This window comes from Pleurodeles waltl, chromosome 2_2 (genome assembly GCF_031143425.1).
Source record: "Pleurodeles waltl isolate 20211129_DDA chromosome 2_2, aPleWal1.hap1.20221129, whole genome shotgun sequence".
Lineage (NCBI taxonomy): Eukaryota > Metazoa > Chordata > Amphibia > Caudata > Salamandridae > Pleurodeles > Pleurodeles waltl.
The window spans coordinates 261891884-261915793 of NC_090439.1; the positions used below are offsets into that span (position 1 = coordinate 261891884).

General features: G+C 48.4%; 1 protein-coding gene across 1 annotated transcript; it reads right to left on the bottom strand.

Moving 5' to 3' along the window:
• Positions 1-7765: 7765 nt before the first annotated feature.
• Positions 7766-14024, bottom strand: LOC138275925 (putative nuclease HARBI1). Its single transcript, XM_069219139.1, has 2 exons — positions 13214-14024; positions 7766-8133 (listed from the first exon to the last, which is right to left on the bottom strand). The coding sequence occupies exons 1-2, from the start codon at positions 14022-14024 to the stop codon at positions 7766-7768; spliced, it is 1179 nt and encodes a 392-aa protein (XP_069075240.1).
• Positions 14025-23910: the final 9886 nt, after the last annotated feature.

Sequence of the window (23910 nt, forward strand, 5' to 3'; positions counted from 1 at the left end):
GTGCTAGCTGCCAATTGACCCCCCTGATGTCCCGGATCCTGGCGGTGGCCTACCCCGATTTGGATGGGCACGTGAGGACATCACAGCAGACACAAGGGGGTGAGTATCAGCACATTCTGCTATCTTTGCGCGCAGTGAAGGTGTCTGGGTGGGGGAGGAGGGCTGTGGCTATCTCTAGGCCAGGGCGCATTCTGTAGGCTAGGCCCCTCCGTTAGACACGGCCCTGTGCCCCCGCCCCCCACCTCTGTAGGGTGCCAAGTACCGCTATCCATGGTCCGGCCTCACCCATGTGTGCATTTGTCGTCCATAGACCTGTAGGCCTAGTCACAATAACTGAGTAGTGTACCCCGATTGCGTGGCCTAGTGCAAGGGGCTTCTGTGTCTGTCCTCTCCGACAACGGTGTTGCCAATGCATGCACTCAACCTGTCTTCATTTCTCCCCCCTCCCATTTTCTTTGTCTTCCTGTTCATGTGTGCATTAGCATCATCAGGCGGAGGAGAAGTGGCATCGGCGCACGAGGGAGCTGCATCTCACATGGCCCCGGAGGGCCATACAACAGACTCCGAGTTCACCAGTGAGATGGAGGGCGAGTGGAGCTCCACAACGGGGACCCGTGGAGACGTCAGCAACACCGACACGTCCTCGGAAGGGAGCTCCCTAGCGGTGGCGGCAACATCCGTGCCCACCGCCACAACAGGTACAGCCGCCCCCCAGCGCACCAGCCCCGCCCTCCCAGCAGCCCCTCAGCCTTCGCTCCGTGCCCGCTCGCCCAGGAAGACGGGCATCTCCTTCGCCCCAGGCACCTCAGGCCCTGCTCCAGTTACCCGTGCTGCCCTCAGTGAGGAGGTCATTGACCTCCTCAGGACACTCATTGTTGGGCAGTCTACCCTTTTGAATGCCATCCAGGGTGTAGAAAGGGAGGTGCATCGGAGCAATGCATACCTGGAGGGCATTCATTCGGGTCAGGCTGCCCATCAGCGATCGTTCAACGCTCTGGCCTCAGCACTGACGGCAGCCATTGTCCCTGTCTCCAGCCTCCCTCTTCTGACTCCCTCCACCCAGTCTCAGTCTCCTGTTCCTCTGCCTATTCCATCCACACCATCAGACCAGCCTGCACACACCTCTACACCCAAGGGCAGCTCATCCAGACATAAGCACCACAGATCCCACAAGCATTCACCCAAGCAACATTCAGATGCATACATGCCAACAGTCACTACCACCTCTGTGTCCCCCACCTCCTCATCTCCCTCCTCCCTCCCTGTGATGTCTCCACTCACACCTGCATGCACACCACCATCAGCCAGTACTTCCATCACCAGCACACCCTCCATTACAGTCCGCACACGTGCAGTCACCACCCCCACTGCCATTTACACGTCCCCTGTGTCCTCTCCCAGTGTGTCTGTCACCCCCTCTTCCAAAGCACACAAACGTAGGCAGCCACCCACCCAACAGCCATCCACCTCACGACAGCCTCCGTCACAAGCACCTGCACCCAAAGACACCACACTTGACTCTCCTACAACCACATCCTCTTCCTCCACTCCCATACCCACTACACCTACCCGTCCCTGTCCTTCCCAAGTCCTTTTCCTTTCCAACCTTGAGCTTGTTCCAATCACTGACCCACCCCCTCCATCTGGTAAGAGTAAAAAAAGCACCTCAGCCACCACCAGCCCTGCATCTACTGTGACCATAGTGCAGGGCTATTGGAGTCCACCAGCTCCTAGGGCAGGAACATCGGCCAGCAGCAAGGGGACAGCCAGCCCACCCCCTGGGAAGAGGACAAAAAAAAAGAAGGGCCGGCGCGATAAGCCTGAGACGGCTGCCACCAAGGACAGTAGCCTTGCCCCGTCACCTGCCACATCATCAAATGGAGGCAAGGGCCACAGAGCTTCAGCGAAGGAGGGCAAGGGCAGCAGGGCGGAGAAGTCAGGCAGCAGGCGAGCTGCCCAGGAGGGCCCCACCAGCCCCATTCCGGTTGTGACGGACGACACCCACGGGCCCAGGACTCCATCACAGGAGGGCCCCGCGACCGCAAGGTCGGATGGCGACTGAGCGGGAAGTCTTGGCCAGGTCTGGAAACACAGGACAAGCACCGCTGAACAGGGCCCCGCCGGGAGAAGCACCACTGAACAGGGCCCCACTGGGAGAAGCACCGCTGAACAGGGCCCCGCCGGGAGAAGCACCGCTGAACAGGGCCCCGCCGGGAGAAGCACCGCTGAACAGGGGCCCGCCGGGAGAAGCACCGCTGAACAGGAGCCCGCCGTGACAAGAACCGCTGAACAGGGGCCCGCCGTGACAAGAACCGCTGAACAGGGGCCCGCTGTGACAAGAACCACTGAACAGGGGCCCGCCGTGACAAGAACCGCTGAACAGGGGCCCACCGTGACAAGAACCGCTCTGCTGGGCCCTTCATCTCAAGCACTGCTCCGCTGGGCCCTTCATCTCAGGCACCGCTCCGCTGGGCCCTTCATCTCAAGCACCGCTCCGCTGGGCCCCGCCGTCTCTGCACTGCTCCGCTGAGCCCCGCCGTCTCTGCACCGCTCCGCTGGGCCCTTCATCTCAAGCACCGCTCCGCTGGGCCCTTCATCTCAAGCACCGCTCCACTGGGCCCTTCATCTCAAGCACCGCTCCGCTGGGCCCCGCCGTCTCTGCACCGCTCAGCTGGGCCCTTCTTCTCAAGCACCGCTCCGCTGGGCCCTTCCTGTCAAGCACCGCTCCGCTGGGCCTTTCATCTCAAGCACTGCTCGGCTGGACCCCGCCGTCTCTGCACCGCTCCGCTGGGCCCTTCATCTCAAGCACCGCTCCGCTGGGCCCTGCCGTCTCTGCACCAGCTGTCTCTGCACCGCTCCGCTGGGCCCTTCATCTCAATCACCGCTCTGCTGGGCCCCGCCATCTCTGCACCGCTCCGCTGGGCCCTTCATCTCAAGCACCGCTCCGCTGGGCCCTTCATCTGAAGCACCGCTCCACTGGGCCCTTCATCTCAAGCACCGCTCCGCTGGGCCCCGCCGTCTCTGCACCGCTCCGCTGGGCCCTTCATCTCAAGCACCGCTCCGCTGGGCCCTTCATCTGAAGCACCGCTCCGCTGGGCCCTTCATCTCAAGCACCGCTCCGCTGGGCCCCGCCGTCTCTGCACCGCTCCGCTGGGCCCTTCATCTCAAGCACCGCTCCGCTGGGACCTTCATCTCAAGCACCGCTCCGCTGGGCCCTTCATCTCAAGCACCGCTCCGCTGGGCCCTTCATCTCAAGCACCGCTCCGCTGGGCCCCGGCGTCTCTGCACCGCTCCACTGGGCCCTTCATCTCAAGCACCGCTCCGCTGGGCCCTTCATCTCAAGCACCGCTCCGCTGGGCCCTTCCTGTCAAGCACTGCTCCTCTGGGCCCTTCATCTCAAGCACCGCTCCGCTGGGCCATGCCGTCTCTGCACCGCTCCGCTGGGCCCCGCCGTCTCTGCACCGCTCCGCTGGGCCCTTCATCTCAAGCACCGCTCCGCTGGGCCCTTCATCTCAAGCACCGCTCCGCTGGGCCCCACCGTCTCTGCACCGCTCCGCTGGGCCCTTCATCTCAAGCACCGCTCTGCTGGGCCCTTCCTGTCAAGCACCGCTCCGCTGGGCCCTTCATCTCAAGCACCGCTCCGCTGGACCCTTCCTGTCAAGCACCGCTCCGCTGGGCCCTTCCTTTCAAGCACCGCTCCGCTGGGCAATGCCGTCTCAAGCACCGCTGGCCCATTGACAGTGCCGGTTCTGTGTCGAGCAGGGCTTCACGAAGCACTCTGGGCACCATGCCTGCTCCATTAACAGTGGAGTCGGTAATCCATCTGATGGACTGTGGCTTGGCACTTCCCAGGATGGAACAGTGGGCAATCCACCCACTGTAGAGACTTGAGAGACTGTGGCTTTGCACTCCCCAGGATTGATCAGTGGGCAACCCACCCACTGTAGAGACTTGAGAGACTGTGGCTTTGCACTCCCCAGGATGGCACAGTGGGCAAGCCACCCACTGTAGAGACTTGTGAGACTGTGGCTTTGCACTCCCCAGGATGGGACAGTGGGCATGGAGGCCCCTCGTGGATCTGGCGTCGTGGACTCATGTGGCTGAGGTGCCCCCCCCTTCCCTTCCCCCTGAGGTGCCTGTAGTTTTATCATCTGATGCCCCAGCAGTGTTCTCTCCAATGGTATCTGGTCTCCTGTGTGGGTTTTGCCCATGTGTTTGTGCACATTGGCCCACGGACTATGGAACTTTGACAGAATGTGCAGGACTTATTGCCTATGTATATATTTTTGACGATGTTCATTCCTTATTTTGTATCATTCATATAGCATATTTCCCATACCTTCAGTGGAGCTATTTATACATATATTTTATAGATCATTTTAATTGTGTCTTTGCATTATTCTGGTGGGTTTGGGGGGTGTCACTCTGACTTGTTGCTCTGCATTGGGGTGTAGGTATTTGGGTTGGGGGGGGTGGGTGTATGGCGCATGTGTGTGCCCGTAAGCTTTCCTCCTCCCCCCCTCCCCTGTGTCGTAGGTGCAGTACTCACCGTTGTCGTCTGCGCCGGCGTTCGTACTCCTGGTAGATGAGCAGGTAGACAATAGCTGGTAGGATGTTTAATTCGGGTTCCATGCTGTCCTCCTTCCTCGTGGAGTGTGTAGAGGTGAGCGTTTTCCCGTTCGTAGTCTGTTTCCGCCGTGTTTTTATCGGCGGGTCTCCCGCCTCGAAAAGGTGGCGGATTGGTGAGTTGTGATAGGGTGGGCGGTACATTGTCTGCCGCCTGCCTGTTGGCGGTGACCGCCGCGCTGTTTGTCTGTCCCGCCGTGGCGGTCGGAGTGTTAAAGTGGCGGCCTGTGTTGGCGGTTCCCGCCAGGGTCAGAATACCTTTTTTTTGACCGCCTGCCTGTTTGTGGGTTGGCCGCCGCTTTATCACCGACCGCCAGGGTTGGAATGACCCCCTAAGTGTGAAGGTAAACTTTTAACCGAGGCCTCCCGCGGCCTGTAGCCGAGCAGGGCTCCATCGCGGTTGGCCTTAAACTTTGACTTTGCCCCGGTCGAGGTGCAACCAGATGACCCGATTGACGCTTTTTGTTTCTAGGCTCAAAAAAAAATTATAATCTTTAAAAATTCATATCTCCGGTTCCCCTTATCCTATTTTATCAGTTTTGGTGTCATTTTAAAGATAAAAATATAATCTATTTTTATAAATTGGTTTCAGATTTTTAGACTGTTTCCTGTGTTTTATTTAATTACTGTTTTGTGATATTTTAATGCTTTACACTCTGTCTCCTAAGTTAAGCCTTGACGCTCGTTGCCAAGCTACCAAGGATTGAGCTGGGGTTAATTTACTGAGACCTAACTGGACCTTAGTGGAGGTTAGTGGCTTATTGCTAAGTGTAGGTACCTACCTGCCCTTACCAATAACCCATTTTCCAACAGTTAAGATATGTATTGTGTCCTCCATTAATTCAAGATATTTGGGGCCAGATGTGTGAAAGCTCTATGCATTCGCAAATGGTGCGAATGCCCATTTGCAAATCCAAAAAGCCATTTCAGAATGTATTAAAGGCATTCTGAAAGCAATTTAAAGGAATCGCTAAAATAGCGATTCCTTAAAATTGCGACCCTGTTTAGAGAGTCGCAAATTGCGACTCTCTAAATAAGAAATCGCAAATAAGGATTCCTTATTTGCGATTTCTAAAGCACATGTAAGAAGCAATTCCTAAATGCGAATTGGGCATTTAGGAATCGCTATTTACCACCAGGTTGAACCTGGTGGTAACCATGTGCAAATTTTAAAAATGCATTTAAAATTTATTTTTTAAATTTACATGTAAAACACACATGCCCTTTTGGCATGTGTGCACCTTACATGTAGTAAAACATTATTTTGGGGTGCAGCAGAGGGGGCCTTAGGCCCCCAGCACCCTGGGGTTTTGCATTTCCGAAATTGCGATTTCCAGTTAAGATATCGCAATTTTGGAAATGCAAACAAATTGCAGATATGGGCCTACAGGCCCATAGGTGCAAATGGGGCCGGTATTGCAATTTGCGATTCAGTAATAGCATTTGCGATTTGTAAGAAATCGCTATTACCAAATCGCAAATGTGATACATTGCATTTTGCGACTCAGAAATAGAGATTTCTTAAAAATCGCTATTTCCGACTCGCAAAAGGCCTTCTTGGTGCATCTGGCCCTTGGTAACTACCGCTTTGTATGCATCTTCTACAACAACATTGTGTTGTGATATAGGGACAGAATCCAACATATGACTTGGGTAATGTTGGGATCTAGCCTCCTCCTACTATTGGCAACTTGTTAGTTCCCATACCATTGGTGGTATTAGTGAGATGTAATGAGTGCCACGCACACATATCATAACTTATGGCATATGACTTGTGTAGTCTCCAGGTGACGTGGCATGTTCTATTTAAGAACTATTAGTGGGTATCTATTAGCTGTCCATCCACATCCTCCTTGGAACATGGTCATGCAATTCTACCAGCATCCCACAACCTAGCTAACTGTTACCATGACTGAATGATATAGAGGTTAGAAATCATCTCAGTGCTGTATTTCTCTTTTGAAAAAACCTACCTACATGGCTAGGTGTACTCCGACTCAATGTGATGTATGGTACCAGATAGTATCGGACTACGCAACACATAGTAGCGCACCCACACCAGATTGTGATATTGGAGTCCAGAACATGTATGGGATACATTGTTACAGATAGTACCATGCAATTGTTCTGTATTGTGAGTGAGACTGAGTGTTGTGTTTTGCTATGTGATGTGTAATGTTGTCATACAGAGAATACTATTTAAAGCTGCAAACACAGGTCAGGCATTGTTGATGATGGGGTAACTGTTGCTACTTAGGAGATACAACCAAACATCTGTCTTCATATTTAAATATGTATTTTCTGGAGACATATGTGAAGACAGCAGATATGTCTGAAAAGTGTACATCTTTAGTAACTAGTGAGTGTAATACATTCTGCCTACTTTGCACTCAGACTATGCTTTGATCACACATTGTGGAATTAACTCATTGCTCTTGCCAATAGTTGTTGTATTTGTATAGGGAATCTGCAGCCCTCGCTGCATTGTTTCTCACCTAAACCAATGTGCATTTCACAGAAGTGAGGTCAAGTTTACCCTGTGTCACGGTTGTGCCCCATGGGAGTGGCAGGACATTATCCCATGGATAGACTATGCAGGCTCTACTTCTACCATTGGTTACTATCCTTGGGCGCATAAGGATGACCATAGTTACCTATGAAGCCCCCCCTGTCACACATGTTCCATGCAGCCATTGCAGCTATCACACTGAGTTGTGACAGTGTTCAGTTCCAACATTACTTAATATCAATGTCTGGACATCCCCTACCTTATGTGCGGGTCCCTTGCATATTTCCTATTAGGCCATGGTGTAGCTGGGTGTGATGGGCTATGAAATTGCAAGTTGGCCATATAAATGTACAAAATACGTAGTGGTCAATTGATGGAGTCCTTCAGTTGTCACATACCAGTAAATAAGCTGTAAGTGATATGTGAGATGAAGGCAGTATAATCTCTTACATCACATATGATGTTGCTACAATACTTGTCACTTTAGTGTTTGTTACATGCTCCCTGAGGTTAGAGTCAGATTCCTATGGTAAATGTAGTGGAGAATTAGACCAAGGCGGAATTGGTGAAAAAAATGTTTAGTTACAATAATTGCATAAGGATTTCTGTGGGTTTTATTTATAAAAGGTTTCAACAATATTTTGTCTCTGGCGTACCCCAGCAGCTGTTTTGAGATGTCCCCCCCTCCAAATCATCAGCACTATCCTCCTCCTCCTCAGGTGGGACAGCAAACTGGTTGTCCAATGGCACATTCATTTGCACACAAATGTTGTGCAGGATGGCACATGTGAGAATAATTTTGCACAGAATGGGTGGGGCATAAAGGAGGCTGCCTCCTGTCAGGTCCAGGTACCTGAATCTTGATTTTAGGATGCCAAATGTCCTTTCCACCACATTGGGTGTCTGATGGTGTCCCTCATTGTAGGCACGCTTTTCTGCTGTATTAGGTTTAGCAGATGGGGTCATGACCCACGGCTGTATGCGGTAACCTTGATCTGCTGCAAAGGTAAGAGAGGAAAATTGTTGTTAAAGCTTGAAACAGGTTTTGAATATACCTTGGCAGTCGATAGTTGGAGTTGAATTGGTGAATTAGATATGTTTGTGGTATATTGTGAGTTCCTGACCTTGTGCTAAGATATTATTGTACTGTTCTGTTGGACATGACAGTCTTGGGTATTGGCTCGAGGACCTGGACATCTAATTAGGATTCCTAAATGATGCTCAGTATGTATATGCCATATGTTGTGCACTGCATCTTAGAAGCAGTGTGCTATTTATAGAGGGAACCTAACATGTCCTTGCACCACAATGGTGTCAGATGTAGAGACAACATAGTAGCCCTAAAAAGCCTGGCTATCTCAGCCGTGTTGCCAAGTTGGGGTACAGATGCAGTGCAACATTTAGGCCCATATTAAAGGGTAAAGGACAGGGCGCAATGCAGCTCCTAATTTGGCAGCAGCGTGCTCCACCATTTTCACTATGCAGGAATGCATGTGTAATATGTTACAATGCAACCCTTTGTTGTCCCCTGCTCCAGTGCAAAATATGCAGCTGTGCTCAACGCTGCCAACCTTGCACTCGGGTGCTAGGATGGGTCCCCTGTGGGGGAGATTAAATCTGTGCAGGAAGGGACACCTTCCTAAACATAAACTATCTTCAAAGGCAATTAGCTCTTTCTATGTGTGCAGCCGAATGCAGCATACATAGGTAGCAAATTAGTATGAGGACACATCAAAGTATATTTCCTTATTGCAAACTGCAAACAACACCTCTTGGGTGGTGTTTGATGTTGGAATTGCCTCAGGTTTTAGGAAACACCTACATCTGGGGCAGCGTCATCATGCTAAGTGTTTTGCTATGGCACACCTACAGCAACACATATTGCACGCCCCTTCCACGCAAAGTGCTGCATGGGAAGGGGCCCTATTTAGAAGGTGGCATCAAGCCACAATAGAGTGGCCTAACGCCACCTTGCAAATATGGTGCAGAGCATGACAATGGCACTAGGAGCCCTTAAATATGCCCCTTAGTGATCTTGAGTGGCAGATGATGGTTGTGCCAGCCATCAAGTGTACAACGGTGTGTATCCCATTGTTTTAGGATAATCAACATTGCTACAGGTGTTTCTCCTACCTTCCAATACATGAATCAGCATTTATAGTGTCAACACATGCACAGTGCAGACTATGGGATGAGGCACAGCTAATTTACAAATGTGTCCCTTAGTACAGTGCATGTAAGGTCAGTAATGTCCTCTATACTCCTACAGGACCCCACTATGGCTTCCAGAATCTTTACTGTTTTACAGTGACTCTGCCCCATGATGGACCATTTATTGTCTACAGTACAGATGTGATGGTGTTAGGGGGGCAGTAAGAGGAGCATGTGATGTGGCACTAGAGTATATGTGGCACCATTTCTCATGAACCTGGCACATGGTATATAACAGCAGGTAATTTGGTATTTCTATGTGTGTGAATCTATGTGTCAAGCAGATGTATGTGCATGCTACAGGTAAGTCAGGTATTTGATGATGAGATGTAGTTGGTATTAGCACCACTTGTCTGGCATTTGATGTATGTTCTGCCAGAGACTTGCACAGCATAAATTCGGTGGGGCTGTGCCTATGTGTGACTTTCTTTAAATGACCATGGTGTAGGCCATTGACATTGCTCAGCTATTCTTTGTTTAGTGTAATCTGTGTATGGAGTGTATTTAGTAGCCAACCTGTGGGCACTTGTAGTGGTTTGTGGGCATCTTCTGTTAGCAAAGGGGACATAGCTCCACCTGTCCTTCACGTGGTGTGCCTGTCAAGTTGTGGGTGTGTAAAGTACATGTGGGTGTATGTGTTTGTGATGTGCACTGGTTGTGCTGTACTCCAGCATAGTGCATATGTGTTATTACCTGCACATCTTTGTTACTCTAGCCATGTATTTTTTGTGTGGTGTATGTCTTGTGTGTCCTACAGGGTGTAGGAGGCTGGCCTGGCTTGTAGTGAGTACCAAGGGGTACTTACACCTTGCACCAGGTCCAGGTATCCCTTATTAGTGTAGAGGGGTGTCTAGCAGCTTAGGCTGATAGAAAAGGTAGCTTAGCAGAGCAGCTTAGGCTGTACTAGGAGGCTTGTAAAGCTCCTACTATACCACTGGTGTCATATGCACAATATCATAAGAAAACACAATACACAGATATACTAAAAATAAAGGTACTTTATTTTTATGACAATATGCCAAAGTATCTCAGTGAGTACCCTCAGTATGAGGATAGCAAATATACACAAGATATATGTACACAATACCAAAAATATGCAGTAATAGCAATAGAAAACAGTGCAAGCAATGTATAGTCACAATAGGTTGGAATGAGAGCACATAGGTACAGGGGCAACACAAACCATATACTCTAGAAGTGGAATGCGAACCACGAATGGACCCCAAACCTATGTGACCTTGTAGAGGGTCGCTGGGACTGTAAGAAAACAGTGAGGGTTAGAAAAATAGCCCACCACAAGACCCTGAAAAGTGGATGCAAAGTGCACCTAAGTTCCCCAAAGAGCACAGAATTAGTGATAGGGGAATTCTGCAAGGAAGACCAACACCAGCAATGCAACAACGATGGATTTCCTGGCGAGAGTATCTGTGGAACAAGGGGACCAAGTCCAAGAGACACGATCAAGTCGGGAGTGGGCAGATGCCCAGGAAATGCCAGCTGTGGGTGCAAAGAAGCTGCCACCGGATGGTAGAAGCTGTGGATTCTGCAAGAACGACAAGGGCTAGAAACTTCCCCTTTGGAGGATGGATGTCCCACGTCGTGAAGAAGCTTGCAGAGGTGTTTCCGTGCAGAAAGGCCGCAAACAAGCCTTGCTAGCTGCAAGGGTCGCGGTTTGGGTTTTTGGAAGCTGCTGTGGCCCAGGAGGGACCAGGATGTTGCCAACTGCGTGAGGAGACAGAAGGGGCGTCCAGCAAGACAAAGAGCCCACTCAGAAGCAAGCAGCACCCGCAGAAGTGCCGGAACAGGCACTATGAAATGGAGTGAACCAGAGCTCACCCAAAGTCACAAAAGAAGGGCCCACGATGCCGCAGGGCAACTCAGGAGGTCGTGCACTGCAGGTTCGAGTGCCGGGGACCCAGGCTTGGCTCTGCACAAAGGAAATCCTGGAAGAGTGCACAGGAGCCGGAGCAGCTGCAAATCACGCAGTACCCATCAATGCAGTCTAGCGTGGGGAGGCAAGGACTTACCTCCACCAAACTTGGACTGAAGAGTCACTGGACTGTGGGAGTCACTTGGACAGAGTTGCTGAGTTCAAGGGACCTCGCTCGTCGTGCTGAGAGGAGACCCAGAGGACCGGTGATGCAGTCTTTTGGTGCCTGCGGTTGCAGGGGGAAGATTCCGTCGACCCACGGGAGATTTCTTCAGAGCTTCTAGTGCAGAGAGGAGGCAGACTACCCCCACAGCATGCGCCACCAGGAAAACAGTCGAGAAGGCGGCCGGATCAGCGTTACAAGGTCGCAGTAGTCGTCTTTGCTACTTTGTTGCAGTTTTGCAGGCTTCCAGCGCAGTCAGCGGTCGATTCCTTGGCAGAAGGTGAAGAGAGAGATGCAGAGGAACTCTGATGAGCTCTTGCTTTCGTTATCTAAAGAATTCCCCAAAGCAGAGACCCTAAATAGCCAGAAAAGGAGGTTTGGCTACTTAGGAGAAAGGATAGGCTAGCAACACCTGAAGGAGCCTATCAGAAGGAGTCTCTGACATCACCTGCTGGCACTGGCCACTCAGAGCAGTCCAGTGTGCCAGCAGCACCTCTGTTTCCAAGATGGCAGAGGTCTGGAGCACACTGGAGGAGCTCTAGGCACCTCCCAGGGGAGGTGCAGGTCAGGGGAGTGGTCACTCCCCTTTCCTTTGTCCAGTTTCGCGCCAGAGCAGGGCGGGGGGATTCCTGAACCGGTGTAGACTGGCTAATGCAGAAATGGGCACCATCTGTGCCCATGAAAGCATTTCCAGAGGCTGGGGGAGGCTACTCCTCCCCAGCCCTAACACCTTTTTCCGAAGGGAGAGGGTGTAACACCCTCTCTCTGAGGAAGTCCTTTGTTCTGCCTTCCTGGGCCAAGCCTGGCTGGACCCCAGGAGGGCAGAAACCTGTCTGAGGGGTTGGCAGCAGCTGCAGTGAAACCCCGAGAAAGGCAGTTTGGCAGTACCCGGGCCTGTGCTAGAGACTCGGGGGATCATGGAATTGTCTCCCCAATCGCAGAATGGCATTGGGGTGACAATTCCATGATCTTAGACATGTTACATGGCCATGTTCAGAATTACCATTGTGACGCTATACATATGTAGTGACATATGTATAGTGCACGCGTGTAATGGTGTCCCTGCACTCACAAAGTCCGGGGAATTTGCCCTGAACAATGTGGGGGCACCTTGGCTAGTGCCAGGGTGCCCACACACTAAGTAACTTAGCTCCCAACCTTTACCAGGTAAAGGTTAGACATATAGGTGACTTAAGTGCAGTGGTAAATGGCTGTGAAATAACGTGGACGTAATTTCACTCAGGCTGCAATGGCAGGCCTGTGTAAGAATTGTCAGAGCTCCCTATGGGTGGCAAAAGAAATGCTGCAGCCCATAGGGATCTCCTGGAACCCCAATACCCTGGGTACCTCAGTACCATATACTAGGGAATAATAAGGGTGTTCCAGAATGCCAATATGAATTGGTGAAATTGGTCACTAGCCTGTTAGTGACAATTTGTAAAGAGAGAGCATAACCACTGAGGTTCTGGTTAGCAGAGCCTCAGTGAGACAGTTAGGCATCACACAGGGAATACATACATATAGGTCACAAACTTATGAGCACTGGGGTCCTGGCTAGCAGGGGGTCCCAGTGACACATAACAAACATACTGAAAACATAGGGTTCTCACTATGAGCACTGGGTCCTGGCTAGCAGGATCCCAGTGAGACAGTGAAAACACCCTGACATACACTCACAAACAGGCCAAAAGTGGGGGTAACAAGGCTAGAAAGAGGCTACTTTCTCTCACAGGGTCAGTGTGTTGTGTGTATATTGCTAGGTTTGTTGACTTACCCACGAATGGGCCATTGCCATATTGGCCATCCTGGAAGCGTTCATTGATTCTGGAGTGCCGGAAAATGAAGGCATCATGGATGCTACCAGGATACTTGGCTACAATGTTCATAAATAGCCCACGGTAATCCACTATGGCCTGCACATTTATGGAATGTACATGTTTCTGGTTCCTGTATATCTGTTCTGTTGCTGCTGGTGGGACAATTTGGACATGGGTGCAGTCCATTGCACCCAGCACATGCCGAAAACCAGCAATTAGGTAAGATCCTTGTTTGGTCTCCTGCTGCATTTGCTGGGTATTGCGAAACCAGATGTGGCGATGTGTCAGGCAGATGATTGCATCTAGGACCTTCGGCAGGAAGACCGAGAAAGACGGTTGTGACACACCAGCAACCAGTGCACGTGTTGTCTGGAATGACCCAGATGCCAGCATTTGCAGGCCAGCTAGCAGATTTGTGATGGGTGGTATGTTATTTGGAGTTTGCAGCTTGGCTGTGATGTCTGGCACAATGTGGTGCAGCAGGCATAGAATGGACTTCCGGTTGAGACGGTAAGTCCTGATGCTTTCTTGTACCCTGAGGCCAAGGAAGGTTGTTCTCTGCCAAAATATCCTCTCCTGCCTCCTGCGTTGCCTTTGTGGGTGCTGTGGTGGTGTTTGTGGTTGCAGCAGTGGTGGAGGAGGGAGTTGCTGTGGTTGCTGTCGTCTGCGGCATGTCTCAAGCTGGAGCAGTAATACTTCCATCTTGTCCTGTAGGATGCCAATGTTGCCTCCGTGGGTTTTCCTTAAGTATAGGTATGTGGAACTCATTTTAACGACTGGTCTGACCCTGCATTAAAATGTACAGCTAATCAGGGTTTACCTCCATTTTTCGCTCCACTTCTTAGTTGTGTGCCGTTTTTTGCATCAGGAATTAAATATGGCGCTAGGGGGTTGGCATAATTTTTTGGATGGGAACGGCTACCTTGCACATCATTTTCCGAAAAGGACACAAGGTGTTTGGGCACTTCCAAAAAATACACTAACCCCGAAATGTTGGCACTAGACGGGTCTAGTGCCAAACTATAAATATGGAGCAATGTTTGCGCTGAATCTGTGCCGAAAAAATGGCGCAAAAACAGCACAAACAGAGTACAAATATGACCCCAGGTCTTTAGGAACATGGGCTTTCTTGGCTTCATTGGACATTGTGTTTTCAATCTCACCATTGTTGCTGAACCATATACTACCTTGGTTTTGAGGTCCAGTTTCCAAAGACTCAGTTATGAGCTCAGCCTTCTTGTTCTCTGCTAGTTTCTCCTCCAGGGCCATTTTCCTTTCCTCAATGGCCCTCTTGGCAGCAGCCTCCTCCTTTGCTGCCTTCCATTTTAATTTAGCCAGCTGCAGCTTGGGCTCCCTTTTAACTTTCTTGTCTACCAGTTCTCTGGGGCAGAGAATGGTGTAAGATGCTACTGTTGGCACTGGATCTGCCAGGGCCCTTGTGAGAAAACAGGGCTGATTGCAGAGGCCCCCTAACGTTTTTCCCCCATATTTCATGTTCTGCTGGTGTTTTCCTGACTCTGATGGTGCCCTGGGCCTGGACTCTGATGGTTCCCAGGGCCTGTGCTCTGTGTAAAATCAGTATGCAAATTAGGCTAATTATAAATGGCTAAGTCAACCTACCTATAAGTCCCTAGTATATGGTAGGGCATGTAGGTTTAGGGACCCCAGCATAGGTAGTGCACTACTGAGATGACAAGTGTCATTTTAAAGGCAAACGTGCCTTGCTGGCTGCTTTTAAATTAATATTATATGCAAATTCGACTTTGGAATTAAAAGTAGTTCCAAAGCCTCAAACCACCTTTTCTTTACATATTTCACCCCTAAGGTGTGCCCTATGTGCCCCTAGGGATGGGTGTCATGTAACTATAAGCAGGGACCTTATGAAAATAGTTTTATAAGCCCTGGTGAGGTAAAACAGCCAAATTTGTTTTTCCGTCATTGTAGTGAAAGGGCCTCCATAGGCTAGAATGGGGAGACTTTATTTTAATTTTAAAAGTCCCCTTAAGTAACAGATACCACAAGTTTGATATCAAATTAATTGTTACAATATATCCCACAACTTCCAATTCAGTTATAGCTTGTTCAGGTAAGGAGTTTTAAACTTTACCTGAAAAGTTGCCAACTTCAGCCCTGCAGTGTTTCTGCTGCTTTGCTCTGATTGGCCCGCCTCTGGCAGCCAGGCCAGGCTGCCTTGATGAGGTGTGAAGTGGCCTGGCTCAACACAAAGAGATGTGCCTCGGGAGGAGATCTTCCCTCAGCAGATGGGGAAGCAGGAAGGGGAGGGCTGCCAAACTGGTCTTCAAAGACAGGGAAGGACATTTGGAGCAATCCGGTAACACCCCCCCATCCTGCAAACCCAGACAATTAGGAACCCCTTTGATTAGATTAGGAGAGGGCAGGAGAGGGATGTGTTTAGGATTTTTAGCCACACCAGTGGGTGGGCTCAGCCAGATGTAACCTCCAAAAATCACTTTCAGCCATGATGGATTTTTGAGGAATGTTGCTCCCTGGGATTGAGTTTTGCCATACTTCCCAGGAAGTGGTCATCACAGGGGGAAGGACCCTGCCCCTGATTGGAGAACCAGGACCCCCTGTTTTTCACCCAGGAGCAAAGATAAAACTGGCAAACCTGTACCCACACCTCAGTTCCTTACCAGATCCCCATCAGATTCCAATTAGGAAGAACTATAGAAGAAGAAGGAATGCCCTGCTGGACCCCTGGCCTGCACCTGGACCCTGCACTCTGGAGGACTGCATCAGCTGTACACTTGGGCTTCACCACAAGAAGAACTTTGCCTGGCTTCAACTGGCTCAAGGAGGGACTCCCTGTTTGCTACAGGTGAAAACTTGCTAACCAGAGTCCACTGCACCAACTCCCAAAGAAACCAACCAGCTGACCACTGTCCAGTGGCCAAAAAGGAGTTTGCACCAAGTGCATTCTGGGACTTGTAGTCTGCACCCCCAAGGAGCATCTCAGAGCATCTGGAACTTTGGGGTGAACTGTGGACCTCAAAAGAACCTTTAAAGAGCATCTGGAAGAAGATCCAGAAGTTTGGAGAACTTTGGAGGACTTTTGGAAAAAGGCTCCACAGAGGGACTGACACGCCGTGGCAACTCTAGCCGGCTTGCCTCACCTGCTACCTGGCCTGACTTGCAGCTTCATCCGGTGAAGAAAATCTCAAAAAAGTGACTATGTCCGAATGTAGGAAGTTGACCGGGACCTCCCAGGCAGTGTATCCGAAAAGGGCTCCAAGGACGTCGGATCAAGATTCAGGTTTGCCCCGGTGAAGGATTTTCACCTCAAAAAAACGACGAAGTCCGAAGGTAAAAATCTCCACCGAGGGCTCCCACGACGCGTATCTGAGGAAGAGTTCCAGGAGGTCTGATTGGACTGACAGGTTCGTCCCGGTGAAGAAAATCTCCCTAAAAACTACTAAGTCCTAAGGCAAACTTTTGGCCGAGGCCTCCCGCGGGCTGTAGCCGAGCCGGGCTCAATCGCGGTTGGCCATAAACTTTTACTTTGCCCCGGACTAGGTGCGACCAGATGAACAGTTTGGTGCTTTTTGTTTCTATGCTCTAGAAAGCATTAATTCTTTACAAATTTATATCACTGGTTCCCCTTGTCCGATTTTATTAGTTTTGGTGTCATTTTAAAGCTAAAAATATTTCCTATTCTTATAAATTGATGTCGGAATTTTAAACTGTTTCCTGTGTTTTATTTAATTACTGTTTTGTGATATTAAATGCTTTACGCTTTGTCTCCTAAGTTTAGCCTTGTCACTAGTTGCCAAGCTACCAATGGTTGAGCTAGGTTTAATTTACTGTGATCTAACTGGACCTAAGTGGAGGTTAGTGGCTTATTGCTAAGTGTGGGTACTGCCCTTACCAATAACCCATTTTCCAACAGCCCACAAACAGGGAGTTGTTGTCCCTCTCTTCCATCTCCTTATCCTGCTCCCCCTCAACGCCCACCTCCTCTTCCCCATCTCTAGCCTATAGTTGGAGGCCCTCCCACCAGGCCCTGAAGGCATTCTGGAACTCCTGCATTTTTTTAATAATATGTTTTCGGAGTAACCAGCCTCCGCCAATTGCTGCCAGGCCATTCTGCATGGCAAAACTCACACAAGTAAAATGTAAGTGATTAATTACCTATTAAAGTGTCTGGCATCTTGGATTACCAATTTTTTTTTAAATGGCACTTGAGTGAATCTGGAGGTTAGTTTGTGCATGTGGGGAGATGCAAACACTTGCATGTGGTATCACTTGCGTACTCTGAAATAATGCAGTCCGCAGCTGTGAATGCATCATTGTGCCATTTTAACCCCAATCCTGCAAAGCATTGGCAATTTTGCAGATGCTGCACCACATTTACAAAAGGCATTCACCAAAGTCAATAGGTCAAAAAGAGAGCCCTATTGACTTTGTCAGTGCTTGTTTTAGAGCTACCACATGTCCTTATGGCACTGGTAAGGTTTTTAGAATTTTCTCTTCTCTTTGTTGTCATGTAGATGCATGAAGTTTCTCTTTGTAGGTGGTACAAGAAACTGGCATGATAGCTCTGTTCTTTAGATTTGTCAAATTTCTTTCTCCCAATAAATTCGCAAAAAAATTCTTCTTACTATTTCTGAAACAACTGTTGTGCTACATTACTTTTGGAAGCAAAATGAACATATTTAATTATATTGCAAGCACATTTAAGAAAAGTAGTTTTCCGAGGTTTAGCCTCAAAGGTTATGAACCATTCACCATAGAGGCAGAGGACAGTACAGAATCGGCATTCAGATAAGATAAAAAGGGCTTCCTTTTCTCAGGGGCTGCAAACAATGTAGCAATTTTTCTGTGCTATGCAAGAATAAAGGGTGGCACGCATGTGTTTTTGCAGTGTTTCACCTAGAAACAAATCAACGTCTTTATGTACAATGGTGTCGCATGTAATAAATGTATTTTAAGAAGCATGCTGATTTCTCAACATTTCTCATTTCTTAAAATGATTTGAATGCAAAAGATTTGTAAAATAACCATCAAGGTGTGATTGTAATGTCTCATTATTTTATTTATCCCCCGGGGATTCTGAAAAAGTTGTTAATATACGAAAGATAGAGGGAAACCAAGGCTTATCATTTTTGATCATGGTTCACACCTTGCTGAATTGTTTCCTCATTCTGTTTGGAGCCTAATACTTTCTTGAGGGTATTGCCTGCGCATATTTAGCTTGTTTCCATCCAGTTTGCTTAGGTGTGCGTTTTGCTCTTTTTAATTTAATGATATGAGCTTTCATCCATCACACTGGCCTTTTTTCATCCTCGCAGAACAGCATTTTTTACTCCTCCGTAATAAACACTCTTCTGAGCTTGCTGTCATTTGAAAGGTGGAGGCATCCTTCATCTGCAAATATTGAATTATATTGGGTCACGGCACAAATCTCCACAACGCTGCGGTAGATGATGGCAGCAGTAACAAACATAGCAGTCCCCTTTCCTTGTTACCTAAATAATAAAGAATAAACAAGTTCATACACAAGAGACTTCACTTCAATTCTAATAAACAATTACCACATTATATTCTGTACAATTATTAATCTGTTCAATATTGCATCCATGTTTTATGCATTTAACAACCTCAACTTTGCCTTCAAGAATATTGTTATTGTGTATCACTGCAGTGACTGATATTTTGTGGCAAAATGAATAAAAAGACTCTGTTATGTTAAGAAGCTTTCTATGATGTTAACTATATATATTGAGATGTGAGAGTAGCCTGGGGATTTTTTTGTTCTTCAGTACCTCCCAATGTGTGTTGAAAATAAAGGAGCATATTGCTGATTTAATCCATAAAAAATATGTTAATTACATTATACTTTTTATGAATGCAAATTTACAAACTAAAGTATTGTTTGACATGATCAGAGAATGGTGTATTATAAATAAAGTGCAGAGGACAGGTTTTGGGTCCTCCTGTGAAACTAAAAATTAAATAATGTCTGTGCTGTTTTGATTCCGTTTGAACAGGGTTTTGTCACTAGACTACTGCCAGCTTAAATTTAGTGGAAAAAAAGTGAATTGTTGTTCCTAAATGGATTTACAATTTGAACCCCCATTGTATCATGTAAGGCTTATCTCCACGTGGCCTACTTAATTTACTTCTAAGTCACTAGTAAGGTGCAGTACTTGTGCCCAGTGCCATTGATTGTGCCACCCACTTAAGTATCCCTTTAACCATGTCTCAGGTCTGCCATTTCAGAGACTGGGTGTACAGTTTTACACTGCCATGGAACCCTGGCATACTAACCCTTTTGCAAGGCCCAAACCTTCCCTTTTTTATGTATATGTCACCCCTGAGTAGTTCCTGGACAACCCTTAGGATAGGGTGCAATGTAGTGAAAAAGCAGTACATGTACTTTTAAGTTTTATATGTCCTGGTAGTGAAAAACTTCCAAAGTCCTTGTTTTTCACTACAGCAAGGGCAAATTTGAGATTACCTTATTACATCGTATAAATCTATTTTACAATCTGGAAGAGATAAACTTTTCGAGTTTGGTGTCTCTGGAATCACAATTTAAAATCACAATTTATGGTGAAGTCTGATTTTAAATTGTAGTTCTGAAAATATCACTTTTAGAAAGTTGGCAGTTTCTTATTTTAGCCATTTAGTGTCTGCTGCCTGTCTTTGATCATTTGTCTGGAGTGGGTGACAGCTGGGCTTTGTGCTTACCCTCTAACAGCAATGCACAATGAAAGCTTAGGTGTGACTTGATGGGCCATCCTGGGAGAATAAGAGGGAAGTGTTGGGCACAGCTTCACTTACACAGGATTAGGCCATGCCCTGTCTCCATACGAAGGGCTGCATAACCCCTGTGTTTAGTATGGGACCAGGGAAGGCAGGGCATCTGTGCACTTGAAAGGCCTGTTTAAGCCCCAGACCTCTGACACCATCAACTCTGTACAAGTCTGAACCTGTGAATACTACACTAGGAAGAAGGACTGTTGTGCTGCTGAAGGACTGCCACTGTGCTGGACTGCTGTTTTGCTGGACTTCTGTCTTGTAGACTTCTGTCTTGCTGTGCTGCCCTATGTCCTGCTGCTCTCTCTTGCCTGGGTGACAAGGACTGGACCTGCATTACTTAATCCCAGAGTGACTCCAAGGGCTATCTGGCTGGCCTCCTGATCTGAAATCTCTGGACATAAAAGACATCCAATTACCCTGATTCTGCACCTGGACAGTGCCATCTGTGAGTCTGCCCTGCCAAGTGGTGCTACCCCAGTCCTGGACCCCTGGAAGTGGGCCTAAGGTGCATCACTGCTAACGCATGTGTCAGAGCAGATGCAACAGACTTGCATCGCTACATCTTTGAACTGGCACATCACCTTCAGAAGCACCACAGCACACCGCTTTCTCTGGTTTCAGCTCCTCACATCCTTTGTCGACTGTGGCCTTGATGATGAAGCTATACCTCTTCATTGCAGCCTCAGTGCTTATCAGAACCGCTGCATCACCTCAACTGCTCAACGCATTCCTGACACCAGCTTACACAACGAGATCTTTGACAGTGACGCAACACTACTTCGTACTGAAGCCTCGCTGCATCTCGAAACAAATGCATTACATTGGCTGATTGACACATTGGATGTTTTAGACCCATACAATGTTCCACAACCAGTATTTAAGGTACTTTGATTCAGCAGACCTAACTGGGCCCCTTTAGCCGGCCCTCACTCAATTGGGGTTGGCCTGAACTTTTGACGTTGGCGCCATCTGGATTTTTGTTATTTTGGTCTTGTTTTATTTATTAAATCTTGCTCTATTTTTCTTACCTGGTGTGGAACATTTTTGTTGTTGTTTTCACTTTTTTACTGTTTGAAGTGTTGCACAAATACTTTACACACTGTCTCTAAGTTAAGCCTGACTGCTCTGTTCCAAGCTACCAGAGGGTGAGCACAGGTTAATTTAAATTTTGCCTAGGATTGTGGCTACTGCTGAAGCAGGGCTCAGACCCCAGTCAATCAAGTACCCAATTTCTAAGAGGGAGGATGAGTCATTGTTAGGTGTAAAAACAAGCATTTTAATTGTTTACAACCGGTTTGCCAAATGAAAATTAGTTTATGTTCTAAAATGTACTGCATGTATTTCAAGGTTTCGATTCCTTACTGTTTATCTGATGTATGAAAGCACTGAGAAAATGTTCACTTTGCTGGACGTGATGGATGTCTGTAGTAATTAAAAGGCAGGAGCGGGTTCTTTCTTTGATGGGCCTCAGGAAGTGAATTTGAAACCAGGATTGCTGCTAGTAGGCCTACGAATGACCACCTGTTACATAGCTGACTTAGCAAGCAACATTTCTGTTCAATGTTTACAGGTGGCAGATACTCCACCTTGTGACACAGCAGAAGCCAGCTGTTGTTTTTAGTCAAGAGGAATTTGAAAACATGATATACAGAGCATTTAAAAGAGTGCAGTGTGCCTGAGAAATCTTTCTGGTAAATGTTCAATTGGTATGTTGAGCGGTCGAGGCTGCATGTTTTTGAGCTTGAGAGTGAGCTAGGAGAAAGTGGGTAGTGTAGGTTCGAAGAGAAGTGGGTTGGGGTAATGGAAAAGGTATGCCTCGCAAAACAGCACTCAGTGGCCTAATAAAATTGGGTTCCTCCTGCATCGTACCTGTCAGGGAACCAGTTAGGGGCCTGCCGCCCATGCTAAGTGTACTATGCTGTGGGGTGGCTGACCTCAGGGGGGTCACTCCGCACCACAGGGACCTTTGTTACGCCACTGACAGCACTACCTCTCCCACAGTGGTACTCAGCCGCTACAGCCTTTCAATCTTACTTGCGCAACTGGTTCATTTCAACTTCAAATGGCCACTGAAACCCGGCTCTCTTTTTCCTATTACACCACTGCCCTAGGAGTACAGCCAAACGTGTTCTGGAGAGAGTATGGAAAGACATGCAAGTAGTCACAACTTGGCCATGACCACTTATAGGGGGTCATTATGGCCCCAGCGGTAGGTGATAATGTGGCCGTAGTACCGCCAACAGACTGGCGGTACATACCACCACATTATGACATTGGCAGGTGTTCCTACCACCACATTGGTAGCAGCTGCTGGGCTTGAGATAACAATCTCCAGCCAGGCGGCTGCTATTGTACCGCTGGCGGCATCATGACCCTGCCTACTGCCATGGTTTTCGTGGCGTTCACAACACCAAGAAGACCATGGCGGTAGGGCCTACCAGTGACAGGGAATTCCTTCACTGTCACTGGTAGGAGGCTCTCCCAACCCCCCAAACACTCCCCAGAAGCCCCCCCACCCCCTCTTCATCCATGCTCCGCCACTTCCGATCCCCCACCCCCCTAAACATGCACACCCACAGACACGCACCATGCGTACGCACACTCACTCACCCTGGCATACATGCATGCATTCATTCATTCTCGTACACATCAGTCCACACATTCACACTGACATGCAGACACGCATTCACATTTCCATTTGTACACGCATTCTCACACATGCTTACACCCACGCACACAACACTACGAACACAGTTACATTCACACACACACACTCACACATACATCTGCACACCCCCCCGCACATACACCACCCCAACCTCCCTCCCCTGTTGGAAGCCCAACTTACCTGCATCCAGGGGGTCTTATGGCAGGGATCTGGATGGGTGCTGCTACTGCCAGCAGCGCCCACCAGCAGAACACAGCCAGGCTATATCATGTGTCATGATAAGGCTGGCCGTGGTCTACTGGTATGGCAGTGCTGGTGGTAGCAGCTCCACCTTACCAACATCCACCAGTATGGCCACAGCTGGATTTCCGCCCTACTTGTGGCAGAAATTCAGCTGTGGTCATAATTTGACGAACGGATGGTAGCCACGGTGACAGTCTTTTGGTGGCTGTTGCCGCAGCAGCAGGTGGCTTTTACCACCAATGTTAAAATGAGGGCCAAAGTCACTATTTTATCTTGGCTTCTGGTACCACACACCAAATTAAGCAGCAGTGTTAAGACTTCTTTCCTAAAAGTAAGGGTGTCTGTCGATGATTTGCTGGAATATATTGATTTGTTGAAACAGTGTATGCTTGAGAGTTGTTTTAACATCTGCTATGAAAATATTCCAAGCATCTATGCGGAATTAGGGTTTAAGTATTCTTCCACCCTTCAGAGGGCTCCACAACACTTAACGCATTGTTACCCTGGTGTCCCAGCTGCCCATCCCTCTGGCATAGGCATATGAGCTCTTCCTGCTTCTTGATAGCACTACTCCCGCTGCACCTGTGGAAGGCTGCCCGCCTGGCATTGATGGGGTTTGGGATAAAATCCTCTATCTGTCCACTGTCTGTGGCTTGTGCCTGCCCAGAGCGCCAGTGCAGCTGCATGTTAATGTTGCCCAACAGGTTTCCTATGTGCATTGGAACCCTAGAAGTATGAGTCCACATCCTTATGGGGAAGAGAAGGCACGAGTTGCATTTTCAGTAAAAAAAAAACACCCCACTAACTCTTATTCTTACAGCTCTATTTCCAAGTCATCCACACCTCTTTTTTATCTCTTTGCCACAGGCCGCCAGTTGAATCCCTCATCCACTCACTAAAACAGTGGGCTACTCGAAGGTGACTGGAACAGAAACTGACATATCTGACGTTTGTCTTCTA

What these genes read in the sequence shown, in the direction of transcription:
- LOC138275925 (XM_069219139.1), bottom strand. Translation starts at nt 14,024, where the DNA reads ATGAGTTCCACATACCTATACTTAAGGAAAACCCACGGAGGCAACATT. An exon ending in TGGCAATGGCCCATTCGTGG is followed by an intron (nt 8,134 to 13,213) that starts GTAAGTCAACAA and finishes TTACCTTTGCAG; the next exon opens with CAGATCAAGGTTACCGCATA.